Genomic DNA, 18,975 nt, shown 5'->3' on the forward strand with positions numbered 1-18,975 from the left:
ATGGTGAAAACGCGAAATCACGAAACTATGATGGTGAAAACGCGAAAGTACGATGATGAAAACGCGAAAGTACGATGATGAAAACGCGACAGTACGATACTACGATGATGAAAACGCGATAAACTATCGTGTTTTCACCATCGTATTGTCGCGTTTTCACCATCGTAGTTTCGTCATTTCGCGTTTTCATCATCGTAATGTCGTGTTTTCATCATCGCACTATCGCGTTTTCACCATCGTACTATCGCGTTTTCATCATCGTACTGTCGTGTTTTCATCATCGTACTATCGCGTTTTCAACATCGTACCGTCGTGTTTTCATCATCGTACTATCGCATTTTCATCATCGTACTATCGCGTTTTCATCATCGTACTATCGTGTTTTCACCATCGTAGTTTCGTGATTTCGTGTTTTCACCATCGTACTATCGACTATCGAGTTTCAGATTAACACATTCATAGGCGATGGCCCTAACGGCATTCCGGAATGCCGTTAGGGCCATCGCCTATAAATGGTTTGATCTGAAACGCGATACTCGACAGTACGATGATGAAAACGCGAAATCACGAAACTACGATGGTGAAAACGCGACAGTACGATGGTGAAAACACGATAGTTTGTCGCGTTTTCATCATCGTAGTATCGTACTGTCGCGTTTTCATCATCGTACTATCGCGTTTTCATCATCGTACTTTCGCGTTTTCACCATCGTAGTTTCGTGATTTCGCGTTTACACCATCGTACTATCGACTATCGCGTTTCAGATCAACACATTCATAGGCGATGGCCCTAACGGCATTCCGTAGACTAGCCATTGGCTAGCCGTACGGCACTTTTCAAAATTATATGGAAGTCGAAAATGCATATGTTTTTTTATGACTTTAAGCGAGGATTTGTACTTCCTTAATTATAATACTAAATAGGACAGTTTAACTAGATTTTAAGAATGTTATTACATATCATGATGACATCATTTGGAAGGACGTTGAAGATATCATGAACAAAATTAACGTTATTGAACGTCTTTCGCGTAACTTTAAGAAAACCCAAGCGGTATCATTGTACGGTACTGTACGGACGTTGTACGGTATGTGACGGCACATATCTCATGCGTTTCGGTGATGTAGATGTCAACCACGTAAACATTGCTTTGTTTTTCTTTAATTTCTTTCCCTTATTAAAATTTTCTTTTATTCTAAGTATAAAATCTTAATGTCACTATTCGTTCTAGTTGTTTATAGTTGAAAATTGTACAATGTCATGTTGTTTTATAAAAAATAGCATGTGTTTTCGCGAGCTAAAATTCATCACACTTCACAGGCTATTTGACCCCGGTGTCTATTCTAGGATTATAGCCGATTAGAGTCACAGTGGTACGGCTTATCGATAGTGTATGTTTGAACATTAATCTGAAAGCAGAAGTTAAGTCCATTCCCATTACACTAAGTATACTCAACATCACTAATTCCGCGTCATCACTTATCTCACGGTAATGGCATATTTTCATGTGACCATTGTTGTAATTGGTCAGAATTGACATATTTTATTCAAACACCTTAACAACAAAGTTTTTGTGCAAAATAATCTAAATCTATAGATTTTTATGTAAAACTGAACAACATTTTACAAACTTCTGCAAAAAACAACAAAAGTCCATTAAATTTGTGCATATGTCCACGGATTTATATATTACATGTAATATAAATCCGTGATATGTCTGAAACAATCATCATTTTCTAAATGTTCTTGTTTGTTGAAAAAATGAATTTTGAGTTACAATGTAAAGATACTTTTAATATATAAAATTATGTAAGAAATTTTAACTGAAATATAAAAAAACTGAAATAAATCACCATTACCGCGAGGTAAATGATGACATACTGTTTTCAAAATGGCCGACACACGGTTTACATCTGACAAATTAAAACTAATTTTGATTGAATATATTGTTGTTTCCTTGTGTCATATAGCAGAAAAATGACTAAATGATACAGTTTATAACAGTTTTTGTTGTGTAAGTTTATTGTTTGTGTTCTTTACTGTTTTAAAGTGTTAAGTACCGTGAACTAAGAGGAGCACAGTATACATGTACAACCCAGCAAACACATGACGTTGTTTCAACGTTGCTCAGACGTTAGAGTCCGATGTTGGATAGACGTTGGAATTTAGTTGTATATGAAAGTTTTTTAGACGTCAGAGTCCGACGTCAATCCAACGTCATAAAATGACATAAATCCAACCTCTTTTCAACGTATATACAACTACTTTCCAACCTATTCCTAACGTGAATCCAACCAGTTTCCAACATGATTCCAACCAGTTACTTACGTAATACCAACTAGTTTCAAACGTAATTCCAACCAATTCCCAACATAAACTTGACCCGTTTTCATTAAATAATTCCCAAATAAAGAGAAAATACAAAACTTTCTATACTCGAAAACTGGGACATAAGATAATGTGATTTTATTATTTTAGAAAGTGATCATAAAAACAATTAAACAAAATGTATAACACAGTTTCTGATTTATCTATTCATGTAAAACTTAATAAACAGTAAATATATATTTCCAACACATTTGTATAACATCACAAAAATGATTCACTTTTAATCATTTATAGTGATAATAAAATAAATTTTGATATTTATAAATTGTATATAAACTATTAAAATTTAAAAAAAAGAGCTACATGTCTTTTCAAAATTGAAGTTCAACATTTATCAGACCTCTTTCAGTCAATACAATAATACACATTTTGTAATCCAAAATTATAACAAACAACAGTCAACAAATCATTTTGATTTAAAGGTCTACAGTATACATTAACTATTACAATATATGTCAATTAAAGTATTCATGTTTACAACATGCTTAAAAAGGTTTTCTTTTAAATAACTCATAGAAAATGGAAATCATCATGGAACATAAAGCTTTCTTTTGCAGTTGATTTCATTGGGTAACAAATCGGATAAGTGAGGGAAAATATTCCTTTCTGTCAAAATTAAGTGTGACACAAAACAATAAATAAATATTCACATTTAAAGAAAGTAAGTAATTTTTTATCTTTATTCTTTCAAAACTAACTTAAATGTATTAAATTTGAAGATATACTCCTCCATGTGAATAATTCTGGTACACTAAACATCCACCACTGGATCCTGATTATTTTCATCTACGAAGGCACTGTGTCAAACTTGTTTTGAAGTTCAACTTGTTTTGTTTTCCTTGAAACTGCAAAATTGAAACAGAAATAAATAGGTGTACATATAACAACCAAAATGGTCAATTAAATTATATTAAATAAAAATAACATTATCAATAGATTACCCTAGCATATCATAAATAAAAATCAGATGTCGATTGATGATGTAGAACACTCAAAAACTGTAACTTCAAATATATGTTATTTGCAAAACAGTAACATGTAAAGGTGCAAATTCAATCATAAGACATTGAAACGTTATTATAATTTTACTTTTGATTAACAGTTAATTATGTCAAAGCAGAAATTACAGTAAATAACAAAATCAAAATCCATATATTATCTTAATTTGATGCACTTATCATTCTTTTATGTCAAAATGGTGTTTTCTGTCGACTGTTGTTCATGTATACAATCTTATCAGCTAATTGTCATCACACAAAAATTAAGTGTCAGTCTATAAAAAAAACAAAACCCAATGATTATTGACAAAAAGTTATAAATTTACTTTGACAGTATACTTATGTATTGATAGATCCCTACTTTGACCTTTTACATGTAGATCTATTTGAATAAAAATAGATTAAATCTCAAATATTGACAGGTGTTCCTTTGTTAACAAATACGTTGTGGTGAAATACCTATTGTTATCTAGTCTACTAATCTGATAAATCGAATTAGAGAGATTAAGGTCATGTAGGGATCTTGGCTTAAAATGACAACACAAATAAAACAAAAAGTTTGACAGAATTTCATACAATTTATATATCAATTGAATCCCAAAGTACGAGTTAAATGAGGGCGAATCAGACTACATTAATTAGTTTACTGGTTTAGAACTGAGATAATTGAATATCATGAAAATATAATTATATTCCTAATGTAACTAATAATTTTTCAGTTATTATACTATGCATGCAGTAAGTTTAATACTTATCTACCATCAAAAATATCACTTACTTTTCACTATGCGAATTGTCTTCTATGATGTGCATAATGTCCTTCCTTTGTCTTTGTTTGAATTTGAAAACAAATTGTTGTTGTAGCCTCGTTTTGAAATTCATCAAGTTTCCATTATTATTTTTTTCAATTTATTTAAATGAAATACTAATATTGTTCCTTTTTATGGTCTAGTATAACAACAGTTTTTAAAAAAATATACAATGGATGTGGAAAAAAAGAAGAATTACAAAATTCGAATGATTATATTGACCTGAAATCAGAGCCACCTATCGGATTTATAAATCAGAACAAAGGGAAGTAACTCAATCAAGACTACTATGTTGGATTACACTGAAATCCGACGTCGTATCGACGTAATTCCAACATGTTGATACGACATCGCAAATACAACGTTGTTTCAACGTTGTATTTAGGATTTTGACGTCGTGACATAAATCCAACTTAGATCCAACGTTGAAACAACGTCAGGTGTTTGCTGGGTAATTTATATCAGCTGATTATTATAATATGAAATACACTGTTTGACAGTTTCAGACTTAGTAGAAGACAAGCTATTCTGATCAGAAGAATTGCGAGAAAAGATAACCGGTTGAGTATCCCACTGTATAAATCATATGTAAAACGGTCTGACTTTTGGTAGCTTAACTGTTATTTAAATACTGTCAAACAATTTGTTGAAATATATACTGAGATGAAGCTTAAAATCACAAGCTTTTCATTGGTGTAATAATCTTGAAATTAGATTTAAAACATTAAATTGTCCCAAACAAGTGGTTTAAAAATGGCTAAATTTGTATTGTTTTAGCATTAGAGATACCGATGATATAAAGGGAAACAACTGGTATTTTGTCACTCGATAATATGCCTTGGTAATTAATTTATGTACAATGTAGTTCATATAGAGACTGTCAATGGGTGTATTATAGGTGCTACATGTATCTTTGACATGGAAAGCCCTTACGATTAAATAACAAGCATAACATTTTCAATATATAAACAATATAAATCTTTCTTGGACTTCATAAGTAATAATTAAAGGTAGGTATTTTGTACCGTTTGAATTGGATACAACTGAATTTGTAGTGTTCAACCTATCGAAGTCTTGCAAGTGTTACCGAATATTTTGTCTGCTTTTTTCGTTAATCTCTAATGATTGTTTAACCTTAGAAGTGTTGGGAGTGTTTCTGACATTCTGTCCGCAATTTTTGTTAATCTCGAATTAGTGTTGTTGGTTTTTACATAATTTAAACATGTCGATATATCAAAATGGATAATAAAATTAACTTTTTATGTTAATCATTGTAACTTCAATTCTGATTACTACATCATACTTCCATCTTAGAGAACTTTTAAAAGATATTTCTAAAGTGACACAGTTAAGCTTAGAAATTATTTGACTTGATGCAATGTGTTACATTTTATTCTTTAGCTTTGTTCTTTATTTTTCAGCAATATTCACTATGGACGTTATGAGAGGACTTTTGTTTGCAGCTTTTGTTTTGATGGTTGCACTAGAGGTTTCAGCAACCTTATCAAAAAGTGATAGAGGAAGGAAAAAGAAGAGTAAACAGGAAGAAGAGGTGAGTGTGTTAAAATAAGTTTTGCATGTGTCTGATAATAAACTGACAAATCATTACAACTTCATATATATAAATAAATTAATCAGGTTTTTCTTGTGGAAGCTACATACCAATGATTCAAAAAAGCATAGTTTTGAATGCTTTATCTTTCTTTGTCAGAAATATATGTAAAGAATGTCATTTAAAACCACTATTGACTTTCATTTTATATCAATATTTGTAATAATACAAATAAATTTCATGAATTTAGATTGGTTCAAACACTTTGTACATACAGTGAAAATCCGGACTGCTCTAGCACCTCAGGTCATATTTATGTCATTCACGCTATATTCTCCCTTATATCAGCCTTATCCAATCAGCAACGTGTATAATGCAGTTGTATAAATAATCATATTTTGCTTCAGTTATCCATAATATCCCAGATGTGACAATTTGTAAAATGTTTTCCCCTATTACACTGATAATGGTGTTTAAAATAAAATGACATAAAATGGGTCAAGTACAAAGGCAGTTCTAAAGCCATGGTGTTTGCTGTTCATCTTTTACATTATTTGGAAATGTATTTTTGTTTGTAGGTTCCAAAATTATCCGACAAGAATGTTAAAGACAGAGGATTGATAAATTCAGATGTAAAATGGAAGGATATAGTCAATAATCATGCCACTTTCTGTGAGGTAGAAAAACACAAGAAGACATTCCAGGGGGAGACACTTGGATTTGTTACACCTGTAAGTTAGTAAATTAACATTGAGACACTTGGATTTGTTACACCTGTAAGTAAGCTAATTACTACTGAGACACTTGGATTTGTTACACCTTTAAGTAAGTTAATTACCACTAAGACACTTGATGCGATGTTTTTTTAGTTTGTCAGAGAGGCTCGTTGGAGATTGATCAGTGTAACAAATACATGTATACAATCATGTATACTTGCAGGGATCTGAAATTGGTCAGGCTGATCTAGCCCTTGACAGGTAGCATAAGCAAGTCTTGGTAATCACTAGCAATTAGTGGTTTAAACCAGACAACTTATAATTATCCCTTACCACACTTAATAACCTAAATGGACTTGACCAACTCTCAATATGTACTAACCCCATTTATCATATTTAGGGGAAAATTTCAAAAAAGTTGTAGGTATCAACTGAGTGGTAGACAGTGCAGACTATGATCATTGATATTTGTCTGCACTGAATACAATTGTAAATTTTGTAGCTGCCTGCAGGCTAACAGTTAAATACATGCATGTATAAAAATCGTTTGTATTTTAGTGGAATAGCCATGGTTATGATGTTGCCAAGACATTCAATAAAAAGTTTACATATGTAAGTCCAGTTTGGTTACAAGTAAAGAGAAAACCAGGAGGAGCATTTGTAATTACTGGTGGACACGATATTGACAAAGGTTTGTTCAATTTTATACCACAAATTTAACACTCTAATACCTTCAATTATTTTGTTAGATTTATGAAATTGAATATCAATTAGCTTACAATCATCGAATGCATACTTGTATGCTACAATTGAATTATGGACTTGATTTGTAGTTGAAACAGTTCATGAGTATTTCAATGGATTTAAAAATTCAGAATACTTTAGATTTAGTTAGGTCCTATGTGCAATTGTCTTACAGTGGCCAGCATTCAACGTCCAAATTGTTTTTGACCGAATTATAGCCCTTTCTTAACCTTGAAAATTCTACATTGTCTAGGCCCTAGTTTTATTATCAAGCACTGAGAATAGTTGAGCTTGTTGTGCTACTGACAGCTCTTGTTCTTAAATTTGTTAAATATTCATTTGTTTCACAGTGATGTGCGATTGTGCTACATGTACATCATTTATCCGATGTGCAACTGTTCAACAGTGGTCCTATGTGCAATGTATGATATTGGCCTGGTCTTTAGTAATCTTACAGTGACCCTATTTAAAATTGTTTCAAAGTGGTCCAATGTACAATTGCTCTGCAGTGATCCTATGTAACATCATCTTAAAGGGGTTTAATGTGCAATTTTAATGTACAATAATGTTCTACAATGCTCAAATGTACACTCCTCTTATAGTTGTCCAATATTCAACAGCCCTACAATGATCCAACAAGTTATTTTCTAATAGTGCTCCAATGTGCAACATCTCTACAATGATCCAACAAGCTATTTTCTAATAGTGCTCCAATGTGCAACAGCCCGACAATGATCCAACGTGTTATTGACGTATAGTGCTCAAATGTGCAACAGCCCTAAAATGATCCAACATGTAATTGTCTTATAGTTGTCCAATGTGCAACATCCCTACAACGATCCAACATGTTATTGTCTTATAATTGCCCAATGTGCAACAACCCTACAATGATCAAACATGTTATTGTCTTATAATTGCCCAATGTGCAACAACCCTACAATGATCAAACATGTTATTGTCTTATAATTGGCCCAATGTGCACCAGCCCTACAATGATCCAACATGTTATTGTCTTATAGTTGTCCAATGTGCAACAGCCATACAATGATCCAACATGTTATTGTCTTATAGTTGTCCAATGTGCAACAGTCCTACAATGATCCAACATGTTATTGTCTTATAGTGCTCCAATGTGCAACAACCCTACAATGATCCAACATTTTATTGTCTTATAATTGTCCAATGTGCACCAGCCCTACAATGATCCAACATGTTATTGTCTTATAGTTGTCCAATGTGCAACAACCCTACAATGATCCAACATGTTATTGTCTTATAGTGCTTCAATGTGCAACACCCTACAATGATCCAACATGTTATTGTCTTATAGTGCTCCAATGTGCAACAACCCTACAATGATCCAACATGTTATTGTCTTATAGTGCTCCAATGTGCAACTACCCTACAATGATCCAACATGTTATTGTCTTATTATTGCTCCAATGTGCAACAGCCCTACAATGATCCAACATGTTATTGTCTTATAGTGCTCAAATGTGCAACAGCCATACAATGATCCAACATGTTTTTGTCTTATAGTGCTACAATGTGCAACAGCCCTACAATGATCCAACATGTTATTGTCTTATAGTTGTCCAATGTGCAACAACCCTACAATGATCCAATATGTTATTGTCTTATATTGCTCAAATGTGCAACAGCCATACAATGATCCAACATGTTATTGTCTTATAGTGCTCCAATGTGCAACAGCCCTACAATGATCCAACATGTAATTGTCTTATAGTTGTCCAATGTGCAACAGCCCTACAATGATCCAACATGTTATTGTCTTATAATTGCCCAATGTGCAACAACCCTACAATGATCCAACATGTTATTGTCTTATAATTGCCCAATGTGCAACAACCCTACAATGATCCAACATGTTATTGTCTTATAGTGCTCCAATGTGCACCAGCCCTACAATGATCCAACATGTTATTGTCTTATAGTGCTCCAATGTGCAACAGCCCTACAATGATCCAACATGTTATTGTCTTATAGTGCTCCAATGTGCAACAGTCCAACAATGATCCAACATGTTATTGTCTTATAGTGCTCCAATGTGCAACAGTCCTACAATGATCCAACATTATATTGTCTTATAGTGCTCCAATGTGTAATAGTCCTAAGTGATCTTGTATTTAACTGTCTGGTTATCTCAGTAGGTAGAGCATTTAGCCGACTGGTTTCAATTCTGGCATGATGTAGGTTACTTTTGTTGTGATTGATCATTAAATTGTTTCCACAGTCATTGATATCACTTCCTTGTGAAAGAGAAGGCAACTATTACTGGTTAACTGCTTGACAGCCTGTCAGGAAAAGATGTGGTTTCTGAACTGTGCTTTGGTAAATTCAGTGTAGCTTACTGCCGTTATCCGGAGGGTGAACTAACAAAACCATCATCACCACCACATACATGTATTCAACAATCCTACAGTGATCCTAGGTGCAATTGTTTTAAAGTGGTCAAATGTGCAACAGTCCTACAGTGTTTATTATGTTTACTAAATTAACACCTGTGGTACACTGGTCCTATTAACAGCTGCTTTTTCAGTGGTCCAATGTACAATTACCTGAAAGTGGTCCAATGGGGAATGACAAAAAATGGGCCGTTTACACTTTTAAGATGTCATTTATACAGGGTATGCACAACTGTTGGTAGATGAGTGGTTAATGTATCTGCCTAGTGATCTAAGGATTGCTAACTGTGTGGGTTCAAACCCTATCAGGGGCAATCCATTGTTTCCTCCAGCAAGAAACTTTACACTCATTGCTCAGGACTGGTAGAGAGTGTGTCTTTAAGCTTCTAGGTTCATGTTCAGTCAAACTTAAATAAATTCAGTATGAATTAAAGATTAATGAAAACTGTCACTTGAAAAATATCAACAACAAAAGCAATAAATGCATCTATAAACTATTTTTGTTTATCCTACTTTTAGGTTGGGTATCAGATGTCAAGAAAAGCAAATCAACAAAAATGGGTAAGTACTTAAACTGCAATCACTACAAAGGTATTCTCTTCTTAATTGACATAAAATATTTTTTATTGAAAATTTGGTCAGCCAACACTATAGAGCACAGGAATGTGCAAAAGCTAATCTCTTTTGGTTCCAGGAGGTGATGGGTTTAAGCTTAACATCGACATATTCTTTCCTACTTTTTAGCTCGACTATTCAATAAGAATAAGTAGAGCTATTGCAGTCACCCGTGCGTCGGCGTCGGCGTTGGTGTCCGCGTCGGCGTAACCACTTACGTTAAAGTTTTTGTAATAGTTCAAATATTTTCAAAGTCCATTGACATATGGCTTTGAAACTTTGCACACTTGTTCACCATCATGACCCCAACCTGTAGACAGGAGGAGGTAACTCTATCAAGCATTTTGACAGAATTATGCCCCTTTTTCGACTTAAAATTTACGTTAAAGTTTTTGTAATAGTTCAAATATTTTCAAAGTCCATTGACATATGGCTTTGAAACTTTGCACACTTGTTCACCATCATGACCCCGACTTGTAAACAGGAGGAGGTAACTGTATCAAGCATTTTTTTTTACTATCAAGCACTTAGAATAGTCGAGCGTTGCTGTCCTACCGACAGCTCTTGTTTTTTTAAATAAGTAAAACATTTTCAAGTATAGACAGAGAATGGTTAAAGACAGCTTTTAGGATCCATATTACCATCCTTAATTTTTAAGCTTAAAAATAGCTTCCTGTAATCCTAACATTATGGTACATTTGTATTTCAAGTGAAGTGAAGGTGACAATTATCAGTAGATACATGTACAGTATTGTGCTGTATCTGATATTTAGCTGCTGGCAGTATATGACGGAATGTTAATACAGGACGTAAATAATCTCAATCAATCATTGAACCAGTCAAACAGACAAACATGCAGTATAGGTCATAATTTTTTTTATGGCAACTTTCCTGCATTACTGGTTGAGGAAGACCTCAGGTGCCTGTCCATGCATTATTTCAGGCACTAACAGACACCTGAGTTGAACCACTGATATTCCATAAGCTTGCACGATAGCGTTCCTAACATGAAGGAATCCAAAGTCCCTGTCATGATTCGAACCCGCAGTGGTGAGGAGCAAGTGAAAAACAAGCAAAAACACACAAGAAAACAAGAAAGTAAAGAAACGGGTAAATAGAGCAATTTATATTTCAGTGCCTCGTATATTGTTTGATGGTTGGTCAGGGAAGGATTATCAAGCATTGTTCAGTAGTGAAGATGTCATAGAAGATTGTATAGATACAATTCTTGACTTTATAAAGGTAAATAATTTCAGTAAAATTGTTTTGTAAATTTCAGTTGAGAATATGACATTATATTTGGTATTGAGTGCACAAAAAAAGAAAAAAATACAGAACAACAAAACAAAAGTGCAAGGGCTGCTGGCTGCATGGCTGCTAGTGACGTATGTTCAAACTCCAATAAACTTTACTCTGACTGCATTGTATGGGTTTGTTCCAGGAACTGATTCCAGAGTGTTTCAATAAGCTTATAGCTTTTAACACAAATTAAAATAAATGTGTATAAACTAAACTAAGTATGTAATACCATGGACCTTAATTGACAATTAAGGTTGGTGATAATGATCATAATACTAAGGCCATGCCATGTCAAAATTATATGGTAAAAGTAACTCAAACTAGATAATGCATACATGTACATCTTTATATCCAAACATTAACTTCATTAACTTCAGAAGGGTACTTTAATATAAATACTATGGGGAAAATTTAGGAAAAGTTTTAGTTTAAAAAGTTATACATGAGCCGCGTCACGACAAAACCAACATAGTGCGTTTGCAACCAGCATGGATCCAGACCAGCCTGCGCATCTGCTCAGGATGCGTGCTGTTCGCACAAGTAGAGAAACTGATAGCGAAGAGCATGATCCTGATCAGACTGTGCGGATGCGCAGGCTGGTCTGGATCCATGCTGGTTGCAAACGCATTATGTTGGTTTTGTCATGTCACGGCACATATGAATTTTGTTTATTCAGGAGAACAGTTTTGATGGAGTTGTGGTGGAGATATGGTCCCAGCTTGGTGGAAATGCCAAGAAGTAAGTAACTTTATTATGTTAGCCCTATATTTCTAACAACAGTAAAATAAATAGCCTAGAGACAGGCCAGCCTGCTAATTATACCGTGTGACAAGGCTATCTAGTCTAACAAGGCCTTATTTTATTGGATTTATCTCACTACAATGTTGGAGCAATACCTCTGCACGCTTGACAAAAATCATAAGTAGAAAAATTTTGCTTTCTTTCAGCTCTTCTTACATTTTTCATCTATGACAGTTGAGAAGATTAATTTGCCATTTAAAAGTACATTTACACAGGTGAAAAGGCAAGATTTTAGCTTTAAATCATATAAGAGAATGTCTGATAGATACTGGAATACAGTATTTACATATGTAGTGTGGTGCTCCAACTCTCTGTAGACTCACTCTATTTTATTGTCTGCTTAATTCCAGAATTTTAAATAAAGAAATCACTTTAAACATTAAAGTATGGACAGCCAGGAATTCAAAACAGAATAAGTCCTTAACATAAAGTTAGACATGTAAGGATGAAACAAGACGATGTCAAAAATCTTTTTGTAAATGAAAACTGCATAAAGAACTGTCAGTAACATTAACAGTGGTCTTTTAACACAATTATATATGTCCTGCTGAATTTCTGAAACATTTCTGTTAAATTTTTATTTAAGAAACTCTATCCAGGTTGCTTATGGAATATCTGTGATTCTACTCAGGTGCCTGTTTGTGCCTGAAATAATGCACAGAGAGCACCTGAGGTCTTCATCCACCAGTAAAGCTTGAAAGTTGCCATATGACCTATACTGTGTTGGTGTGATGTAAAACCTAAGCAAAAAAGATTTTAGGGACTCTCTGTTAGATTGTCAGCCAACAGTATAGAGCCTTGTCAGTGAGTGTGAACAATTTTTTAAGGCTGGCCTGGCTCTATACTTGTGGCAAAGGCTTATCACTTCAAGATACAGAAGTGTAAGGGTTAGACACCTTATTTGTATATTTATTGAATGACTATTCAAGTCAACTATTGTTTCAGTAAATAAAGGCTACCAGATCAAAATACTTTTTGTAAGAAATGTGAAATCCATTATCAAATTTTATGATTGTGTTTTTGTTATATTTCAGAGAACTTGTTCATTTTTTGAGTCACATGGCAGATAGTTTCCATAATGCCAATAAAGAATTAATACTGGTGATACCTCCTCCTGTATATGATAAGTATGTTGTTGTTGTTGTTGTTGTTGTACATAATGACTTCATTGTTGTTGTTTTGTTGCAGTTGTTGTTTTATTCTAATATTGTGTAATAAATTAAAACTCTTGGCTGGTAACTGATATCAGTGCAGTTTTTGCATCTCTGTAAAAAAAAAAAAGATAGCATATGCATGCATAAAAATTGCATATATTTTGATGTGACGTCCAGTCTAGTGACGTCATATGCACTGTAAAACATAAAGCCGAGCTAAATGTTACTTAAGTTGTAGCACATCTATAACAAAAATGATTTTACAGTCAATTATAGTCTTACTTTTGTTATGTGAATAAATAGAATATATTCATTGAGCAGCGAAGTTTTGTAATTGAATATGTATATAACTTTTTGGGTAAAAGAATATTTTGCTGGCCAGAAATTCACAAATTGTAGTTTTATTCAACTTGCTTAATAAATTCAGTATCAAACCTTATTTGTTCAATGTCCTGACATTATATCCTAAAACATTTAAAAAAAAACAAGTGTACTTAAATTTTTTAAATTCTCTGAAGATCAAGTTAACCAAGGTGTGTTATAATTTAAAAGACAGAAGTTGAACACATTTACTAATAAGGACTTAATGAAGAAATTCTTACATTGATGACATTACTTCGGACTTCTTAAATGTACCCTTGTCTTATAGGTGGACCGTCTTATGGATGAGAAAGTATATTCCATAACTTTTTTTTCTTCAGAAATTCTCCTGGAATGTTTGGAAAAGAAGAATTTGATCAGCTGGCTCCGAAGGTGGATAAATTTACTTTAATGACCTACGACTTTTCAAATCCTTCCAGGTAAGGTGTTTCTTGGATATTATTGATGGGGTTTGGGAGGGGGGTCAAGCATAAAGGTATTAGAAAATTTCTAAAATCTTGAAAATATTCCTCAAGTGAGAAGAAAATTCTAACATAATATACACCACAGGTTAAATGATTCAGACCAATATTAGAGTTGTCCTGGATTTCAGACTCTAGGATTTGTAGATCCCTCATCATATATACAAGGACTCGAAAGAGTATGAAACAAGCATTAGATATTGTGCATTTTTTGCTGTCTCCTTTATAGTGTTGATTTCAAACATCATAGCACTTGAGTTTGAAAATAAACAATAAATGCAAGTTGGCATGTTTTATAATGCTATATGACCTCACCTAAGATATGTTGACGAAGTGTAAATGACTTTTGAAAACTTGTAGAAAGTAATTCAACTCATTGCCACATTGATTCTTTTTATTTGAGCATATTAGAATAGAAATAAAATATGACTTCAGTGGATTGAAATACATGTATACATAGTTGATTGTTATTTGTCTTTCACTAGTTTCAGGGCTATGACCAATGTTTGTATATAATCTGATATAACAATATTATACTAAAATGCATTCAACATTAAAAGGACTACCCTGAGGTTTTTTGACAAGACAGAACTGGAAATAATTTTGAGAGATTAATGTTTCATTTGATGTAGATTTAGACCAATAACTTGATTTCAAATTTTAGATTGTTCGCTTACTCCTTTTTTCAGAATAATGAGTTTAATTGTGAAAATGACTTTTGCAACGCTTTTCACTCAAGTCTGGTTAAGAATCACACAAAAATACAATTTTCAATTTCATTCTGACAATATTTCTTAGATATCTTTCTGTTTAATTGCCCCAGTTGATCTATGTAAAAAAATTCAAATGTTATACTTTAAGGCATTTGGACCTCAGTGGAGTTTCTTTAAGCATGCATTATTCATGTAAATATAGTAAAGATAGGTCAAATGGAGTGACAACTGTAACATAAATTTACTACCTTTTTCTATGTTTTCAGACCAGGTCCTAACAGCCCATTACCATGGATGAAACAATGTGTAACTGTATTAGATCCTGCAGGAACGTCTCCATACAGATTTAAGATATTACTAGGACTCAATTTCTATGGCAACGATTATTGGTCAGGCACAGGAGAAGCTCTTTTAGGAAATAAGTATGGACGTCTTAGTATTTTAATAATTATGCTTTGATATGTAATTCTCAACATGCTGAGTTACTTAAATGAATTTCTCCAGATTCTATTTAAGGAACTGTCCATTACCAATTATGTGAATATCAAGATGAAAATTTAAAGATCAGCCATTAGTATAGATCCTGGTCAGACTCCACATATATAATATAAACTGGGTCTGGTCAAAGGCTTATAAATTTTGGTTTTGGCAGGTTATTGAATATTAAACCTGTTGTCAAACTTATAAAATTTAAAGTGAACTTTGGTAAAATGTATTCAGATGTATAGTTAAGATACAAAACACATGTAGTTATTCTTAGTTCGCCATTTTGAAAGACTAAGGTTTTATGTGTAAGTTTACTTTTTATTGATCATTCAAACTTATACAAGAACAATAAATGTGTTGTGTATTACTCCCCACAATGAGAAATTGAGAATGAAGGATTGACAGCTAATGTATGTAAGAGTGAAAGAGAATATAATGTAAGAAAGTATGTGTTTCATTTCAGAACAGTGCTCAAAGGAAATGATAAAGTCAATATTAACAATTTTATATTTTATTGATTACTATTATTTGCAAAATGTCAGGTTAACTATTTTTTTATAAGAGTGTAAGTTATTGAAATTGTGCCAAGTATATTAGCAAATTACCAAACTTCCTGGTTCAACAAATCTGGGCCTTAAAATACCCAAGGACATATCAAGGGATTAAATTTCTCAAATTTAACATTGCAAAAATAAATGTTCTCTATTTCACGTACAGAAAGACAAGTAAAAATTGACAAATATTTAGCATCATAATTATTCTGAAATTTTGATTTTGCAAAATTTTGGCCTTCTGCAAAATACAAATATTTTGCAAGGTCTTTCAAATGCATTATTCAATTCCAAAATAGAAATTGATTTTACAGAGAAAAAATGTGATTCAATCGTATCATGTAAAATTTTTAATATATTTCAGGATGTTATTTTCTAATATTTGATGTTTAATTTGGTGCATTTTCAAAATGGCGGCATTTATTGGCAAATATTCTGAACAAGCAATCTATATTTTTCAACAGATATGGCTTTAAAAACATTATTTTCAAAATATTGTATTCTTTTTTCACAAGTTTAAAGATTTTTAAAGAACATCATATCGTTAGAATTTTCATTTTTGCTCTTATATTTAATTCTTGCCATTTTCTTGAACACTTGCATGCTATTCTATTTGAAAGACCCTGTATTTTGGTTGGCAACTTTCTATTGTATATTATGAATTGTCATTATTGTTATAATATCATGTGCATTAATTTGTTTGCAGATTTATAGAATTATTACAGAAATATAAACCAAAGATAGCATGGGATGAAAATATTGCAGAACATTATTTCCAGTATACGTAAGCTTCAATTTAATTTTTGTTCTGTAACAAGAAAAAACAAAACAAAATACACAGGGATAAATTGATTTCAGAGATGATGATTTAATCAGCATAAAGTGTTTGTAAAAAATATATTATTGTCTGTTTTGTCTGATGTACAATAAAACTCTTGTTATACAGGATTGTGTTAGCGTATGTGGCTGTCTCTTGTTGCTTTTTTTAACCTTGCTTGCTTGTATTCTGTCATGCTATCCAGCTAGCTTACTGAGTGCCGATGGTTTTACTTAGGTGCCTGTTCTTGTCTTCCTCCACTAGTACTGTAAAGCTGGAAACTTGTCATATGAACTTCCACATTGTTGGTGCAACATAAGACCCAAACCAAAAATATAATTCTGTCTGTTTTAGAATGACTTCATTTCCACCTTTATTTTCCAATCACATTATTTATTTATATTGTTTTTAAAATCATTTGTTTTAAAACTACCTGCATAAAAAATCTCCAAAAAAATTAAACTAAAATTGACATTCTAACACTATCGGATTTTTTCTATGTAAACAAAGAAGGCCCGAAGCGTGCATTATTCTACAACAATGCACTCGCCGTTCTTATTATCTCCCTGTGTATTTTCACATTGAGGGCGCCATTTTGTTTGAAAAATCTTATAAATAAAAACAATTTTTTGCCGAATTTTGTTGTGAAAACTATCTAGAATGAAAGAAAATGGTCTAACTAAGAAAATGAATCCGAACACCAATATCTTTAATTCAGTCGTTAACGCTGTACAGACGTTTAAAGTGTTGTTTACGTGACGTCACAATGTAGCGCCAAACAGCACGTGCAAAACAATCAAATCAAGTACGCTATTTTAATGTCGCAAACGAGTTAAGTTTTACATTTTTTTCACTTTTAATTATTTGTATTTCGCTTGAAAAATTATAGAGTGAAATAAAATAATGAATCAAAGTTGTATCAACGTTTTCAAAATTCGTTATTCTCAAAATGTTTCTACACACGGTAGATTTAACGACATATTTTTCAACCTACTGGAACAGCCTTTAAAGAACGTTTCTGTTAAAAAACCCTAGGCGAAAACAAATCTATCCACCAAACATAAAGTCCACCTTAAAAATAATAATTATATTTATTCTTGACGTGTTAGAATGGAAATAGATATTAATTCTTCGTGCATTATTGTATAATAATGCACGTTTTTCGTTCAAATGCTTTGTAATTAATCACTCAGGCCTATCGACCTTCGTGATTATATTACTACGCATTTGAACTCAAACCGTGCATTATTCTACAACAATGCACTCAGAATTGATATCTATTTCCTAAGCATTAAACAAAATTAAATCTTACACTAATGAACTTGTCCTGCTTGGAAGTTGGAAATGTCCATTGTTGATACACGGATTTATATAAATCCGTGGTTGATAGGAGGGATTCCGATACCTAAATGTTAAAAATTAAATAGCTTATTGTGTAGAGATGGTTAGAGAATAAACAAAAGATTGCTTAAATGCTATTATAACTTGACCAGTATTTGTGTGATAGATATACTTTCATCAGCAACTATTGTATTTGCAATGGTGTTAGGCCAGGTCTGTCCTGGACTGAGTAAGGTTTTACTACTACTAATGTATTCAAAGGGGTAAGTTTTATACTATTAATTTTATGTTATTATATTTCAGGGCTGGGAAGACAAAACATGCCGTATTTTATCCAACACTGCACTCAATCCATGACAGAATAAAGTTAGCATCAGAACTTGGCATAGGAATATTTATATGGGAAATCGGGCAAGGCCTGGACTATTTTTACGATTTGTTATGAATATTCTTTAATTGTACTCTATGTCTTTTTTAATGTTTTATTTTATGAAATTAAATATTTATTTTTGTATATCATTTTGTTTGATGCTTTATATATTGAATATTACAATCACATTTTCTCTAGCAGATAGCTATAAGCACAGACTGTAATTGAAGTCCGTGCTATTGGTTATGATTAAAAACCGTTAAACGTCCTGTTTTAAACTGTACACCTGAGTATATATTTTTAGTTATAAAGTTGTCTGGCGGATTATATGCCTCAGTGTCACTATTGTAAG

General features: G+C 32.6%; 1 protein-coding gene across 1 annotated transcript; it reads left to right on the forward strand.

The window, feature by feature from the left end:
* Positions 1-1,065: 1,065 nt before the first annotated feature.
* Positions 1,066-18,767, forward strand: LOC132748216 (chitinase domain-containing protein 1-like). The gene is made up of 12 exons (XM_060737778.1): positions 1,066-1,139; positions 5,618-5,748; positions 6,327-6,479; positions 7,023-7,155; positions 10,154-10,195; positions 11,385-11,491; positions 12,225-12,286; positions 13,384-13,476; positions 14,205-14,303; positions 15,325-15,480; positions 16,802-16,879; positions 18,557-18,767. The coding sequence occupies exons 2-12, from the start codon at positions 5,629-5,631 to the stop codon at positions 18,696-18,698; spliced, it is 1,185 nt and encodes a 394-aa protein (XP_060593761.1). The 5' UTR covers positions 1,066-1,139; positions 5,618-5,628; the 3' UTR covers positions 18,699-18,767.
* Positions 18,768-18,975: the final 208 nt, after the last annotated feature.

Source organism: Ruditapes philippinarum, unplaced genomic scaffold (assembly GCF_026571515.1).
Source record: "Ruditapes philippinarum isolate M1 unplaced genomic scaffold, ASM2657151v2 ctg1406_1_1_1_1, whole genome shotgun sequence".
Classification (NCBI taxonomy): Eukaryota; Metazoa; Mollusca; class Bivalvia; order Venerida; family Veneridae; genus Ruditapes; species Ruditapes philippinarum.